This window comes from Phaseolus vulgaris, chromosome 6 (genome assembly GCF_000499845.2).
Source record: "Phaseolus vulgaris cultivar G19833 chromosome 6, P. vulgaris v2.0, whole genome shotgun sequence".
NCBI lineage: Eukaryota > Viridiplantae > Streptophyta > Magnoliopsida > Fabales > Fabaceae > Phaseolus > Phaseolus vulgaris.
Genome location: NC_023754.2, coordinates 22,145,851 through 22,161,229, shown reverse-complemented (window position 1 = coordinate 22,161,229; position 15,379 = coordinate 22,145,851). Strand labels below are relative to the sequence as shown.

The window sequence follows — 15,379 nt, the reverse complement described above, 5'->3', positions numbered from 1 at the left end:
TAATATAATTATCTAAACAATAAAACTAAAATTTAATAAAATTAATTGCCATCAAAATTTAACATCAATTAACATAAATTTAACTTGGTTAAAAAAACTTTCATGATTAAATAAATATATAAGATTACATTAAATTTCGTTAAAATTATTTTTGTAATGTTTATGAAAATATTAAAAAAATCTTCATTATTTTTCTGAATTAATAATTTTTAATTATTAAAAGTTATTTAATATTAAGATAAATTTTCCATTTAATGATAGTTAAAATAATTAACTAAATAATATATTAAAATTTAATAAAATTAATTGCCATCAAACTTTAACATTAATTAACATAAGTTTAACAAGATTTAAAAAAATCTTTATTAATTAAATATACACATGAAACACTCTTAAAATTATTTTTTACAAATTTTTTTATTTTAGAATAAATCTATACTTATATATAAAGGGAACTCCCCTTTTTAACCGCTCTCAATTCTTTTCTTATTTTATTCTTATATCAATATTTGGTTTTATTTTATTATCATGTACATATTGTGTCATTTCCTATTTTTTCTAAAACATTTTGTATACAACGATTTTGAATTGAAAGAGAGGTAGAGGGGCAGGTTTTTTTGACATTTCAGTCATTTATTTATTTTTTTAAATATTTACTAAACAACTAATTGTTTTTATAATTAATTGAAAATAGTTTTAAAAAAACTGAATGTGTGAATGTGGAGTTGATTGTCAAACATAGAACGAGACAATTTATTAGGCGTAGAAACATTTGAAATAATTTTTTTTCCATATCTTCATCTCTTAAAAATTATAATTTTTATCTCACCTTATTATTTGATTTAATTGACATCTTTTATTTAATTTTTAATATTAAATATAACTATATATAAATGATAAAAAATAAAAAAGTGAATGCACCGATACAATAGCACATGTGTTTCTGCTAATATTTATAATGAACTTAAACAAAATTAAAAAAAAAATCATTAATTAAATTAATTTCTGAATTAATCTCATTAAATAACTTTCTATCAGTTTTTTTCCGTGTAGTATATATATATATATATATATATATATATTTAAAATTCATATCTAAGAGCGCAACCACATTACACAACAAAAAAATTGAAACGAAAATAAATACTTGTAGTGTATTTATTAAATATTATTGGTACATAAATTGATACATCATTTTGGTTTTGGGTACATTAACTGTTTACGACAAGTGCCATGAGAATTGGGACAGTTTATGTGTGTTTTTCCATCATCCGAATAACAAAGAGCTATTTGATAAAGAGCGCTGGCATTGTGTGTTGGATCCACATAACAAGCAAGTTGAGCATCATGGTTCGTGTGTTGGTGAACTGCACTAAGAACAGCAGTTGTATCATAAAGGTGGGTTTCATTTGGGACAATAGCTGCCTTTGTAAGGATATCCATTAGGTTGTTTTTAGCATAATTATCCAACCCCAGCTGGAAATATTCTAGTTTTGGGAACTCATTCTCTGAACATGATCCATGCTTCGTCCACTCAAATTGCCAAAACTTCAAATCCGTACCAATTAAATTTGGCCACTTTTTAGTAAGTTTCCCTTTAATGGAATGTATATCCTAGATAAATACAAAACAGAGCAAACATTAAACATTATAGCATATAAAATAAACTCATTCTCACCATAACAAATTGAAATATACTCACATGCTCAGTAAGATCGCTGGTAACGTTGCAACCACTAATTGATTGACCATTCGATTGTGGCCATAGTCCATGAATAGTGAATTTATGTGGTCTCGATTTGCATTTTCGCTTTCCACCAACTATCACTTGGTATTCACAAAAGCCTTCAGGCCATTGTTGAACGAACATGAAAGATGTGTAATTTTTTTCAGCAATACAGAATTTGGTACACCTAGGAGAAGAAAGAGAGAGAAAACAAAAAGCATAGACATGATAGTGAAGACTAAATTTCATGAATTAGTTTGATTTAGAACCGGAGAAGTTAAAGGATATTTATAGGAGGTGAGATGGTAAGAATACAAAAGAGTTGTTGAAGCACATCGACTCTAATATTACATGCATACCTTAATTAATGACATTCATTTTAAAACTGTTTTCATTAAAGGATAATTAAATATACTTTCTATAGTTTTGAACAATTCAAAATAATAACTATAAGAATTTAGAATATAAGATAGTTAGTAGTTAAAACTTTCGTAGTTAATAGTTAACACTATAAGAAAATCATGAAATGGAAATTATTGTTAGTCACAAAAAAGAATTAGTTGTTATAACGACTAAATTAGAGATTAATTTAAAGACTAAAAAAATTTGATTTTTAAATTAGTTTATATTATTGTTAAATGGTTTTTAAATTGGTGTCTAATTAGCAACAAGAAACCAAAAAAATTTTAGTCTCTAAAATGGTCTCTAATTTAGTCACTATAACAACTAATTATTTTTTGTCTCTAAAATTTAGTTTCTATTTCATGATTTTCTTGAAGTGATTAGATACCAATTTAAAAACTATTTTATAATTTTTTGTTACTAATAGAAACTACTCTATTTTAAATAAAAGCTTTCATGTTAGGCATCACTATGCAACTTGAGATCTCAATTAGTCTAACACATTAAGTAACAACAATCATTTGTCATCACATGAAAAAAGTATTATTAAAAAAATTACAAAAATATGGGGGGATTAGACCAAAACTCATATGTTAACAAAAACAAGATACATGGGTAGACTATACCTATTCATAAAGAATTCTAAGAATAAACTAGATGAAAACCTATTATACCAATGAAAAGATTATCTATGAATAAATCATAAATTAGCCAACTTATCAACACATGCATTCCCTTCACAAAAATTATGAGTAACCCCAAACTTAATTTTCCCACAGTAGTTAAGACAAATATTTCATTGATTACGAAGGATCCAATAAACATTTGTTCTAGCAGTAAACGCAACACAAACCAAAACAGAATCACATTTCAGCCAGACATTAGTAAGCTCCATCTTTTGAGCTTCCTCCATAGCATGTATAACCCATAAAATAAAACTCAGTAACTAGAGTAGTCTGACAATACAATACAGTGTATTGATACAATAAATAAATACAAATACAATTAATAATTCATTCACAACAACAAGCTTAATCAATTTAACCAAAGGACTACCATCATATATCAATAATTTTTTTGTTTATGAAATGATCTCTAATTTAGTCAATACATTGATTAATTATTTTGTTCTTTAAAATTAGTTTTTATTAAAGAATTTTTTGTAATGACATATGTTAAATTTGTAATAAATATTGTTTGTTTTTATATAATAATGGTAATCATGAAAATATACCTGTTTAATTTTGCATCCTATTTAATTATTCTAATATATGATAATTAGGGGTAACAATACGGGATGGAACGTCCCGCAAAAGTGATGTGAGTTGAATTTGTTGACTTGTCCCGCATAAGAGTTGATTCGCGTAAGAAAAAATTGTATTTTTTTTATTATGATGTTTTTTCTGCATCCCATCAAATTTTTTCATGCACCTCATTAGTTTCCATAATATAAAACTAAAATCCATAAATGAAAATTTTGAAGATACAAAAGAAATTTGATAATAACCTTTTCAAAACAATTATTTTACCTTCAAAATCTAGAAAAACTATTTTGACTTTCAAAATTCGATTTCGAGAAATGATGGGGGTACAAGAAGATATTTGATGGGGTGCTGAAAAAAAAAACTTTTTATTTTTACGTGGGCTGGTGGCCCCCACCCCTAGGTCGTGCGAGTTATGCGAGACAATTCTAAGCGATTGGTAGGCCAAATAGTGAGTTTGTCCTGCGTTTTCTATAGTGGGTTGCGAACAGGCCCATAAGGCTCATCTTGCATTGTCACCCCTACCAATAATGTCATTAATGACGGCTAAATATTTAAACTCTCAACTATTTTTAATCTAAGCATTTTTTAAATTTAAAAATGCTTTCAATCCTTTAGTTTTCCATAAATTCTTCTCTCTTTTATTTTATGGTCACTTACTCAAATACAACCTATATATATAAACATATATAAGTTTATATAACTTTTATATTTGAATTTGAAAATTTTCTTTGAAGATAGACATTGTAGTCAAGGGAAACTATTTATGCCTTGATAGAATCTTATGATAGATGATTTGGGAGTCAACAAGCATTTTTTACTATTTTGTAATCTCTACTTTATTCTTCTGCACAACCATCTCAACTCTCCTTATTTTTATTTTTATTTCTAACTTTATTGTTTTTGCTAACTTTTCTTGTTTGCAAATAGATTATGAATATTGATTTATTGATTTTACTATTGAATTCGTTGGGAGATGAATTGGAGTCATATGATCACAATATTATCTATCTAACAAAATATTCTAGCACTGATTAGATAGCTTACGCTAAAATTATTTTAAATTTAATAACATAACAACAACTATAAAAATATAAGAAAATTTATATCTCAATTAAAATAAGAAAACAAATTTAATGAGATATTATATATATAGTAATTCTATATAGTTTGTACATTTACTTTACATTAATGTCTTCTTACAATATGAAAAATAGTTTAAATATGAAAACAAATAAAGATGTCATGTTTAAATTTTACTTATAATTTTCAACATTATATGCACAGTGTAAAAAAATATTAAACTTAATTTATCTCATATATGAAATATCCTACAAGTTAAATGGCAAATATAATTTAATTGTTCATTTAATTGCATTTGGAGTAAATATATAAACCTAAGACAATACATTAAAGCGCGAAATAAAAATATAGTGGGAAAAAATGTTTGGATGAAATTAAATGTCACTAACATACATTAAAATTCTAAATAACTAGAAATTGTATTAATAGCCTTTTAATGTAGTTAATTTTTTTTTATCTATAATAATAATTAAAATTAACAATAATAAAATTAAAATTAATATTATAACACCTTGTATAACTAAAATATAGAATTGTTTTATGTATCAATAAGTTTTTAGTTTATAAAATAGTATTTAACTCGTGTAGTTAAATATTACACTACAAAATAATACTTCCTCAATTGTTTTATTAATGTCATAAATTATAAAAAATTGTCATTTTGAAAGTATAAAAAAAACAATAATTACTTTTTTATTATTTATATCCTTATACCTAGGGGTGGCAAAGCGGGCCAGCCCGCCCCGCACTTGGCCCGCAAAAATACGGGGCAGGTTGGTCCGCCCCGCAAAGTTATTGCGGATTAGAATTTCCGACCCGTCCCGCATAAGAGTTGGCCCGCGTTTTTTTTTTTTTTATAAATTAAATATTTTTTTTTTACATTTTGTTCTTAAAAAATTGTCAAATTAAACCTATATATTTATTACTATCAAATCCAAAAAAAAAATTCTTCCTTTTCAAACATAGTCAAACATCAAAAAATTAAACATTAAAATAAATATCAAATATCACTATTCTTTCACTTCCAAAACATTAAACATACCTAATTCTAAAACATTAAACATAAACATAAACATTAATTAAAAAACATTAAACATAAACATTATTGACATTCTTCCATTTCAATAACATTGGATGTCGCCTTAGAAGAACTTTCATCCATTTTTTCGTAATTATAATCTGCACACATTAAAAAAATGACACTTTTTTTTCTTGCGGGTTAGCGGGCCAGCCCGCCCTGCTGCTGGCCTGCACGGGCTGCGGGCTAATGCGGGTTGAAAAGGTTAGCCCCGCCTTGCGTTTTTTACATGCGGGCCAGCCCGCATGGCCCGCCCCGCTTTGCCATCCCTACTTATACCCTCTCGTTTTTCATTTAATTTTTAATTAGTTTGCATTGATTGAACGTGTGACATATAAATGAAAAAATGAAAAAAAAATTATATATACTTTATTAACTTCAACTAGTATTTATTGATTTATTTAAAATGATTTGAAAGAGTAAATACAATACAATTAATAAATATAAATAATAAATGTAATGATTGTTTATATATATGTCTTTACGGTAATTATTTAAATTTGTCTAGAACCATTAAAGAAAATCCTAATTCAAATATATAAATCAAAATTTGATCCATTTCAATATAAAATTCAAAAATAAATTTAATTCCAACTAAACATAAGATGACACGTAACAAAAAAATATATTTTGAAAAATTTGTAATAAATATGTTTTATTAGAAATTATCATCTAACTTATTCCAGATAAAAACTAGTTGATAAATTATTTGATAGCAGATAAACTAGCTTTTAGATAATAAACTAGGTGATAGTTAACAAACTCTTAGCTTATCTTATATAAGTTTTGAGTTGGTAAACTAATTTATCGGATAAAAAATGTTAAACTAGTTGGTAAATATAAACTAATATAAAAGAATATAATTACATAAGTTTGATTATATAAATGGAATTTGTGTTTCTAAACCAAAATATATGAAATCTCAATTTTAATGTTCTTAAATAACGAAAGCCATGCCAATTGTGCAGCATCCGAAATAACCAAAGCCTACTCAATAATGCTGTAACGTTCCCAGGCCAGCGCAGCCCTGGTGAAAATGAATCCTTGTATTTATTAAATATTATTGGTGCATAAATTCATACATCATTTTGGGTCTATTAATAATTGTGTGCCAGAACAATTGCCAATAAAATCAGACACACAATTTTTGTATGATTTTCCATCGTCCGCATAACAGATAGCTATTTGATAAAGAACGCTGACATTTCGTACTGAATCGAAATAGCAAACAAGTTGAGGATCATGCTGAGTGTGTTGATGAACTGCAGCAACAACAGAACTTCTATTATAGTGTTTTTGTTCATCTGGGACAATATTTGCCTTTTTAAGGATATCCCGTAGATCGTTTTGAGCATAATTATCCAACGCCAGCTGGAAATATTCTAGTTTTGTAAACTCGTTCTCTGAACATGTTCCATGCACCTTCCACTGACCGTACCAAACTGCAAAATCTAAGCCACCTAAACTTGGCCAATTCGAAGAAAGTTGTTTTTCCAAGGGTTTTATATCCTATATAAATACAAAACAGGGCCAACATTAAACATTAAAGCATATAAAATAAACTCATTCTAACCATAACAAATTGAAATATACTCACATCTTCACTAAGATTGCTGTCAGTGTTGCAATACTTTATTGGTCGACCATTCGGTCGCAGTGGCCATAGTCCATAAATAGTGAATTTATTTGGTTTCATTGTACAGAATCCACCTATCATTCTACAAAAGCCTTTTGGCCATTGTTGAATTAAAACGAAAGAACTGTAATTTTTTTGAGCAATACAGGAATTGGGTACATTTAGGAGAAGAAAGAGAGAGAAAACAAAAAGCACAGACATGATATTGAAGTGAAGACTAAATATCATGAATCAGTTTGATTTAGAAGTGGAGAAGTTAAATGATATTTATAGGAACTGAGATTATAAGAAGACAAAAAGAGTTATATAAGTGGGTGTAAACCTTACCTTCTAAGTTGATATCAGGATCATTTTGAGTCTATCCTAACAATTGTTTATTGGGCTTATCAAGTCACTTGTTATCGGACCACTCATAATGTAGGGATATCGTGTGCGGAAGCGTAATAATTTCAACTAAAGAAATGATACCAGAAATGTGTGTTGCTGTTTTTGTGTGTTACATTGTTTGAAGGAAGCCACTATATATAGTGGTTATAGGAGACAACAATAATAAAGACAATTAATGGTAATTAACCTTCCTTTAATGACAATTAATTGTAGTAAGAAACCTCCATTTGATTACAATTAATTGTGGTGAGTAACCTCCCTTTGATTGCAATTAAGTGTGACAAGTAACCTCCCAATTATGCCAAGAAAACGGTTTAAGGTGAGTCATAACCCACACATAATATATAGTCTCACGCACGAGACTATATATAGATATTATGACCATTTTATAGTATATAAGTGGGTGGAAAGACTTAAATTCCACTTCTTAATAATTATTTAATTTTATAGTCATTTTAGTATCCTTCAAACCTACGTTATAGTTAAATAATATATTTTTCTTTATGTAGGCTTAGTCGATACTACCTTGTAAATTTGTGTCTAATTGGAGGTTCTCTCTAATGCATAGCCATCAAAACATTAGTTTCCATTTCTATTGGGATGTTAAGTCCACACTAGTCTCAGGAATAGTCTTTTTTTTTTACTCTTTGCGTCGCTTTTTTGTGAACTCTACCATCATTATTTCTTTTAGCATTCATCTAATTATTAATTAGTTTACATTGATTAACTGTTTCTTTTAGCATTCATTTAATTATTAATTAGTTTACATTGATTAACTGTTTCTTTTAGCATTCATTTAATTATTAATTAGTTTACATTGATTAACTGTTTCTTTTAGCATTCATTTAATTATTAATTAGTTTACATTGATTAACTGTGACATATATAAATGAAAAAAAAAAGTTATATATATTTTATTAACTTCAACTAGTATTTCTTGATTTATTTAAAATGATTAGTTGAAATAGTAAATACAATATAATTAATAAATATAAATAATAAATGTAATGATTGTTTATATATGTGTGTTTTTACGCATGCTAATTATTTAAATTTGTGCAAAACCATTATACAAGAAAATCCTAATTCAAATATATAAAATTTACAAAATTCCAAATAAATATAAGATGACACGTAAAAGAAAATGCTTTTTGAAAAAATTGTATTAAATATGTTTTATTAGAGATTATCATCTAACACATTCTAGATATTTGATCCGTTTGAAAAAAACTAGTTGATAAATTATTTGATAACATATAAACTAGATTTTAGAAAATAAACTAGGTGATTGTTAACTAACTCTTAGCTTATCCAAAATCCGTAGGTAATTTATCTTCGAGTGTATGTGGTAACTGACACGAGAGTTACCTACTAACTCCATAACTTTAATATCTGAGTAAATCCATGATAATTCATCAATTTTATTTTTAAATTTTAAATTATTATTTGAATTTGTTTATTATTTTCAAATATTATTTATTTTCATTTTTAGGATTATTATTGAAAAATTGTTACATATGTTATTACAATGATTATTAATTAATATTAGAAATAAACTGTAGCGGGTGGGACTCGAAGTCATGATCTTTGTTGTCATGTTATGATGATTATTATTATATTTATTATTATAATGATCAATATTAAATATTATTAATATTCTAAATAGTATTAATATACTAGCGGGAATAAGCGTTGCACCTGTATATCCGCATTTTTTTATTTTTGTTTTTAATGTATATCAATATTTTTTTATTAATATAATGTATCCAATATTTTATTTCTACCATTATTGTGTATCTGTATTTTTTATTTTTGCTATTAGTGTGTATCTTTTATTATTATCATTATGTATCCATATTTTTTATTTTTATCATTATTATGTATTCATATTTTTTATTTTTATCATTATTATATATGTATTTGTATTTATTAAAATGAATTATAAACTCATACTCAAACATTCTAATTCATCATAAATTTATGTGTTTTTGTATTTTTTTTTAAATATCAAACTGTATATCTGCATTTTTTAGTTTTATCATTATTATATGTGTACTTGTATTTATTAAAATGAACTATAAAATCATATTATAATATTTTAATTCATCGTAAATTTATGTGTATTTGTATTTTTTTAAATATTAACATGTGTATTCACATTTATTTATTTATTTTATCATTGTTATATGTGTATTTCAGTTTACTAAAAAGAGCTATAATACATAATATACAATATATTTTATCATTTTTTTAATTCTATTTCGAATTTGATTTTTTTAAATGTATTTTTTTTTAATAAATTGAATGGTAATTTTAAAAAAACTGGATGCATATCATAGGTTCTAAGGTGGAGGAATTTACCTAATAATATAAGAAGAATGAATGCAACAGTATATTGTGAGTGAAAAGAAAAAAGTGAATACCAAAAAGAGAAAAAGAAACAGTTATAATGGAGAATTTTCTTTATAGGTACTAGCGGAACACAGGCACGCACTAACGTACGTGACTGTGTATCCGCATTTTTTATTTCTTTAGTATTTTTTTATTTTTCAAAAACAATTTCTCTTAATAACATTAAAATGAGATAAAGAGTAGTGGAGAGAGAAAGTGGGAAGTAGGTACCTAGGAGAGAAAAAGTGGAAAGTAGGATATGTGGGTTATGTGTAGTGGAGAATCATAAAATCTGTTTCTTAAATCAATTTAATAAAAAAAATATCAATTTAAAAACTTTCCGTGATCCACAAAATATTACAAATATCTTTAATTTTTTATTTAATAGAGAAGAAGATTTAAAACAGAAAAGTAACTAATCAATCTCTCAACTCTCTCTATTCTCTCCACTTTCCAGTTAAATAATAACAAATAAAATAAATTAAAAAATTATTTTATTAATTTTTAAAATTATAAAATGTCCAAATAACCAAAATAAATTAATACAATAAATTATTAAGTAAGGATAAAATGGAAAAAAAATTAAGAGTAGTTAAGAGGGGAATAAGAAATGACACAATGACCATAATACAATAATAAAATTAAATATTAATATAAGGATAAAATAGAAAAAAAAAATCAAGAGCAGTTAAGAGGGGAATCCCCTTTATATATAGTAAGTATAGATAAATTATTAATATTATCAATAATATTAATAAAAAAATTAATATTATTAATATTATTGTTATTAATACTATTATTAATGTCATTAATAGTATTAATAATATTATTATTAATGTTATTTATCTTATTCATGATATTATATTAATATTATTAATTTTATAATGTTAGCATATATATATATATTAGTTATGATTATTATTATTTATTATTATTATTTATAAATATTAATTATAATTTTATAATTATTTATATTATAATAATATTTTTAATATTATGTATATAACTACTATGATTAATATTATGTATATTATTAAGATTTTAAAACTATTAAAATTATTTATATTTTTAGTTATTAATATTGTTAATAAAAATATTTTTATTAATAATATTATTAAATTTATTTTTTAATATAAATTTGTGGATAATAATTTGTAGATAATATAGATAAGTAAGGTTGAATTTACCTACAAATTCAAAATTTGAATTCGTAGATGAAAATCCATAGATAATATTATTTTTTTTATATAGTGTTAAATGACTTGATATAATAAGTATTAATCAAGTTTAATTTGCATTTATTTTTCAGATATTTACATTTTTATTTATCAATTTAAATTGTTATTACATTGAATTCCTCCTTTACAATTTTTATTGTATGTAATTCTCACATAGTCATGTAATGAAGTATTTGTTACCTCACCTTTGAATGTTTATTTTTCAATTTTAAGTACATAAAAAATCTACTATCTTAATTATATGAGTGAACTAATCCAATTCCAGTATGTCATAATCAATTCAATCAAAGATATTATGATATTATATTATTTATGGTTCTTTATTTGTATATATGTATTTAAAATCCATATCTAAGAGCGTAACCACATCACACATCACACAAACAAGAATTAAAGGAAAATGAATCCTTGTATTGCCTTTATTATCATTGGTGCATAAACAAATACATCATTTTGGGTATATTAATTCAGTGCCATAACAAGTGCCATGAGGATCCAAACAATTTTTGTATGATTTTCCATCCTCCTCATAACAAATACCTATTTCATAAAGAGCGCTAACATTTCGTAGTGCATCGAAATAGCAAACAAGATGAGGCTGATGCTGAGTGTGTTGGTGAACTGCAGCAACAACAGAACTTATATTATAAAGTTGTTTTTTATTTGGGACAATATTTGCCCTTTTAAGGATACCCATTAGGTCGTTTTGAGCATGATTATGCAACGCTGTCTCGAAATATTCTAGTTTTGAAAACTCTTTCTCTGAACATGTTCCATGCTTCTTCCACTCACTAGACCAAAAGTCAAAATCCCTGCCAATTAAACTTGGCCAATTCGAATAAAGTTGTTTTTCCACGGTTTTTATATCCTAGATAAATACAAAACAGGGCAAACATTAAACATTATAGCATATAAAATAACTTCATTCTAACCATAACAAATTGAAATATACTCACATCGTGACTAAGACTGCTGGAAGCGTCGCAATTAGTTAATAATTGACCATTCAATCCTTGTGGCCATAGTCCATGAATAGTGAATTTATTTGGTCTCGATTTACACTGAACACCCATCCTATTACAATAGCCTTTTGGCCATTGTTGAGCTAACATGAAAAACTCGTAATCTTTTTCAGCAATACACGACTTGGGTACATTTAGGAGAAGAAAGAGAGAGAAAACAAAAAGTATAGACATGATATTGAAGTGAAGACTAAATATCATGAATTAGTTTGATTTAGAAGTTGAGAAGTTAAATGATATTTATAGGAACTGAGATTATAGGAAGACAAACAGATTTATTGAAGCATATCAACTTTAATATTGAACGTAGACCTTAATTAATCACTTTCATTTTAAAACTCTTCTAATTAGTAACTATATTTCAAGATAATTAAATCTACTTTTAATAGTGCTAAAACAATACAAAATAATAATTATAAAAATATTTTTATTTAATAGCAATCAAATTTAGAAGAAAAAAAAAATAATTAGTCACCATATTAACTAAATTATATATTATTTTAGACTAAAAAATTATTGATATATAGAGTGATTCTATTAATAATAAAAATTTATAAAATAATTTTTAAATTGATATCTAAATTAACTATCAAGATTTTAGTCACTAATATTTTATATTCTAAATTAGTCTCTAGAAGACGGATAGATACTAATTTAGAATATAAAGTAGTTAGTAGTTTTTACTTTTAAATAAAAGCTTTCATGTTAGACATTACTATGCAATTTGACATCTCAGTTATGTTGATACCTCAAGTAACAACAATCATTTGTCATCGCATGAAAAAAAATATTATTAAAAAAGAAAAAAAATACAAAAATATTGAAGGATTAGACCAAAATCCATATATTAACAAAAACGATACATAGGTAGACTATACCTATTCATAAAGAATTCTAAGAACAGACTAGATGGTAGTATATTATACCAATGAAAAGATTTTCTATGAATAAATCATAAATTAGCCAACTTATCAGCACATGCATCCCCTTCACGAAAAATATGAGTAATCTTTAACCTGATTTTTCCACAGTAATTAAGACAAGTATTTCATTGATTACGAAGCATCCAAGGAACATTGGTCCTATCAGTAAACGCAACACAAACCAAAGCAGAATCACATTCTAGCTAGACATCAGTAAGCCTCATCTTTTAAGCTTCCTCCATAACATGTATAACCCCATAAAACTCAGTAAAACAGTTTGAACTTCAAGAAACGCAGAGAAAGCTCCAATAAATTCCTCCATACTCCCACGAAAAATACCTCCACAAGTAGCAAGACCAGGATATCCCCTAGCATCTAGTAGTTAAAACCTTGGTAGCTAATGGTTAGATACCACTTTATAAATTTTTATTAATAATATAAACTATTTTAGATACCAATATTTTTTTAATTTATAAAATTATTTATAATTTAGTCAATATAGTGACTAATTATTTTGGTCTCTAAAATTAGTTTATATTTAATTATTTTCTTGTAGTGTTTTAGAATGTAATGTAATTAAGCAGTGAAAGATCATTCCTATCTGATCAGATTTTCAAAAGAGTAAGTTTATATTTACTCAATAGAATCTTTGTCATCTTCTGCTTTTAATGATTTTGTCATCAGTCTTGGTGGGATCCATTGATAAAAATGATTATATGAACTTGATCAACCTTATACTGAATTTTTGTTATGTTTGGATTCGTGTTATGGGTACCCAAATTTTGTATAACTTTAATGTTTGAATTAGTAAATTTGTTTTGAAGATAGACATTGCAGGTAAGGAAAATTATTTATGCTTTGATAGAATCTTAGGATATACGATTTAGATGTGAAGTTGTATATTTAATTGATTATGTTTTTTAAAAAAAAAATTGTGTACTTTATATGAAAATTCGATAAGAATATGAATTTGTGGTCACATGTTTGAGATTATATGTGGACTATTATTTTATTTATGTATTACTTAAGTATCGACAATTATGTTGTAACAAAGATCCTCTTACTTCACTAATGATTTAAGTCACATAAATTATGATATCAGGTGATAAGAAGCTAAGGGGGAAGTTTTACACACGGTGACCATATGTAGATGCACGATTTGGACTGTAATGAAATTACCTTGGTCCATTCTCTTAGGTTCAATTGTAAATCTAAGTTGTATTTAATCAAATCTTAGCATATGATAGACTAATATTAGTATTCTGAAAGACGTTAGTTGATATTAATGTATAAATCCATGTAAGATCTATATTGTTGTTGTTCGTTGGTGAATGATTGAGATCTGTTGATTAAAGTGTCTTTTTTTTTATATACTTTTCTTATGTTGAAAATTTATTTCAATAACTCATTTTTGAATATCTTGTTTATACTGTGAATTGACAAAAATATATAAAAACAAGTGTAGAAACAATATCTAAAGGATAATAAAAACTTTATTTTATCTTTTTCTTTTGTAAATATGTGTATGCATATATGTATTTTATGAATTTTTAAGTTTTAATTTAAAATACATTATACTTTATACAAATCTTTTGTTGGATTTATAGTTTAGTGAACAACACTATACAAGTTCTTTTGTTATATTATAATTTTTATTATACTTATTATTATTATTAATAATATTATTATTATTAATATTAATATTAATATTATCATTAATATTAATGATATTATTAATATTAATATTGTTATTATTAATACTAATATCAATATTATCATTAATATCAATATTATTATTATTACAATTATTAAAAATATTATGTATGTAATACTTTATATATATACGGATACAATCCGTAATAATTATTTTCGCTTCATACGCTTCATGCAACACCTAATTTTATTTTTAGTTTTTTAATGGGCCGCAACACATATGGCCCAATTAGAAAAAAAATGTTATTATTCTAATTGAATTTAGATAGAGACGATCAATATGAAATATTATTATTGATACTAATATTTATATATATATATATATTTAATTTTAATATTATAAATTTTTGTTTAATTAAATTTTAAAAATAATTAAACTCAAATTAATTTTCTAATTTAATTATAACAACATAATAAATATTAAAATTGTTTCAATTCCCTATAACCTTCTTTTATATTTTCATTTTTATTTTCGTTTGTTCATTGCTTTTAATTCCCATAAAGAACTATACGAATTT

The 15,379-nt window shown here is 25.1% G+C and overlaps 1 protein-coding gene across 1 annotated transcript; it reads right to left on the bottom strand.

Annotated features, from left to right (window-relative positions):
- Positions 1–11,651: 11,651 nt before the first annotated feature.
- LOC137833522 (ribonuclease 1-like) lies at positions 11,652–12,276 on the bottom strand. The gene is made up of 2 exons (XM_068641865.1): positions 12,160–12,276; positions 11,652–12,071 (listed from the first exon to the last, which is right to left on the bottom strand). Exons 1-2 carry the CDS (start codon positions 12,274–12,276, stop codon positions 11,652–11,654), a joined length of 537 nt encoding a protein of 178 aa, XP_068497966.1.
- Positions 12,277–15,379: the final 3,103 nt, after the last annotated feature.

Excerpts from the sequence above, each read along its gene's own strand:
- LOC137833522 (XM_068641865.1), bottom strand. The coding sequence starts at position 12,276 with ATGGGTGTTCAGTGTAAATCGAGACCAAATAAATTCACTATTCATGGA. Across the intron at positions 12,072-12,159 it reads CCAGCAGTCTTAGTCACGAT|GATATAAAAACCGTGGAAAA; the intron begins GTGAGTATATTT and ends GTATTTATCTAG.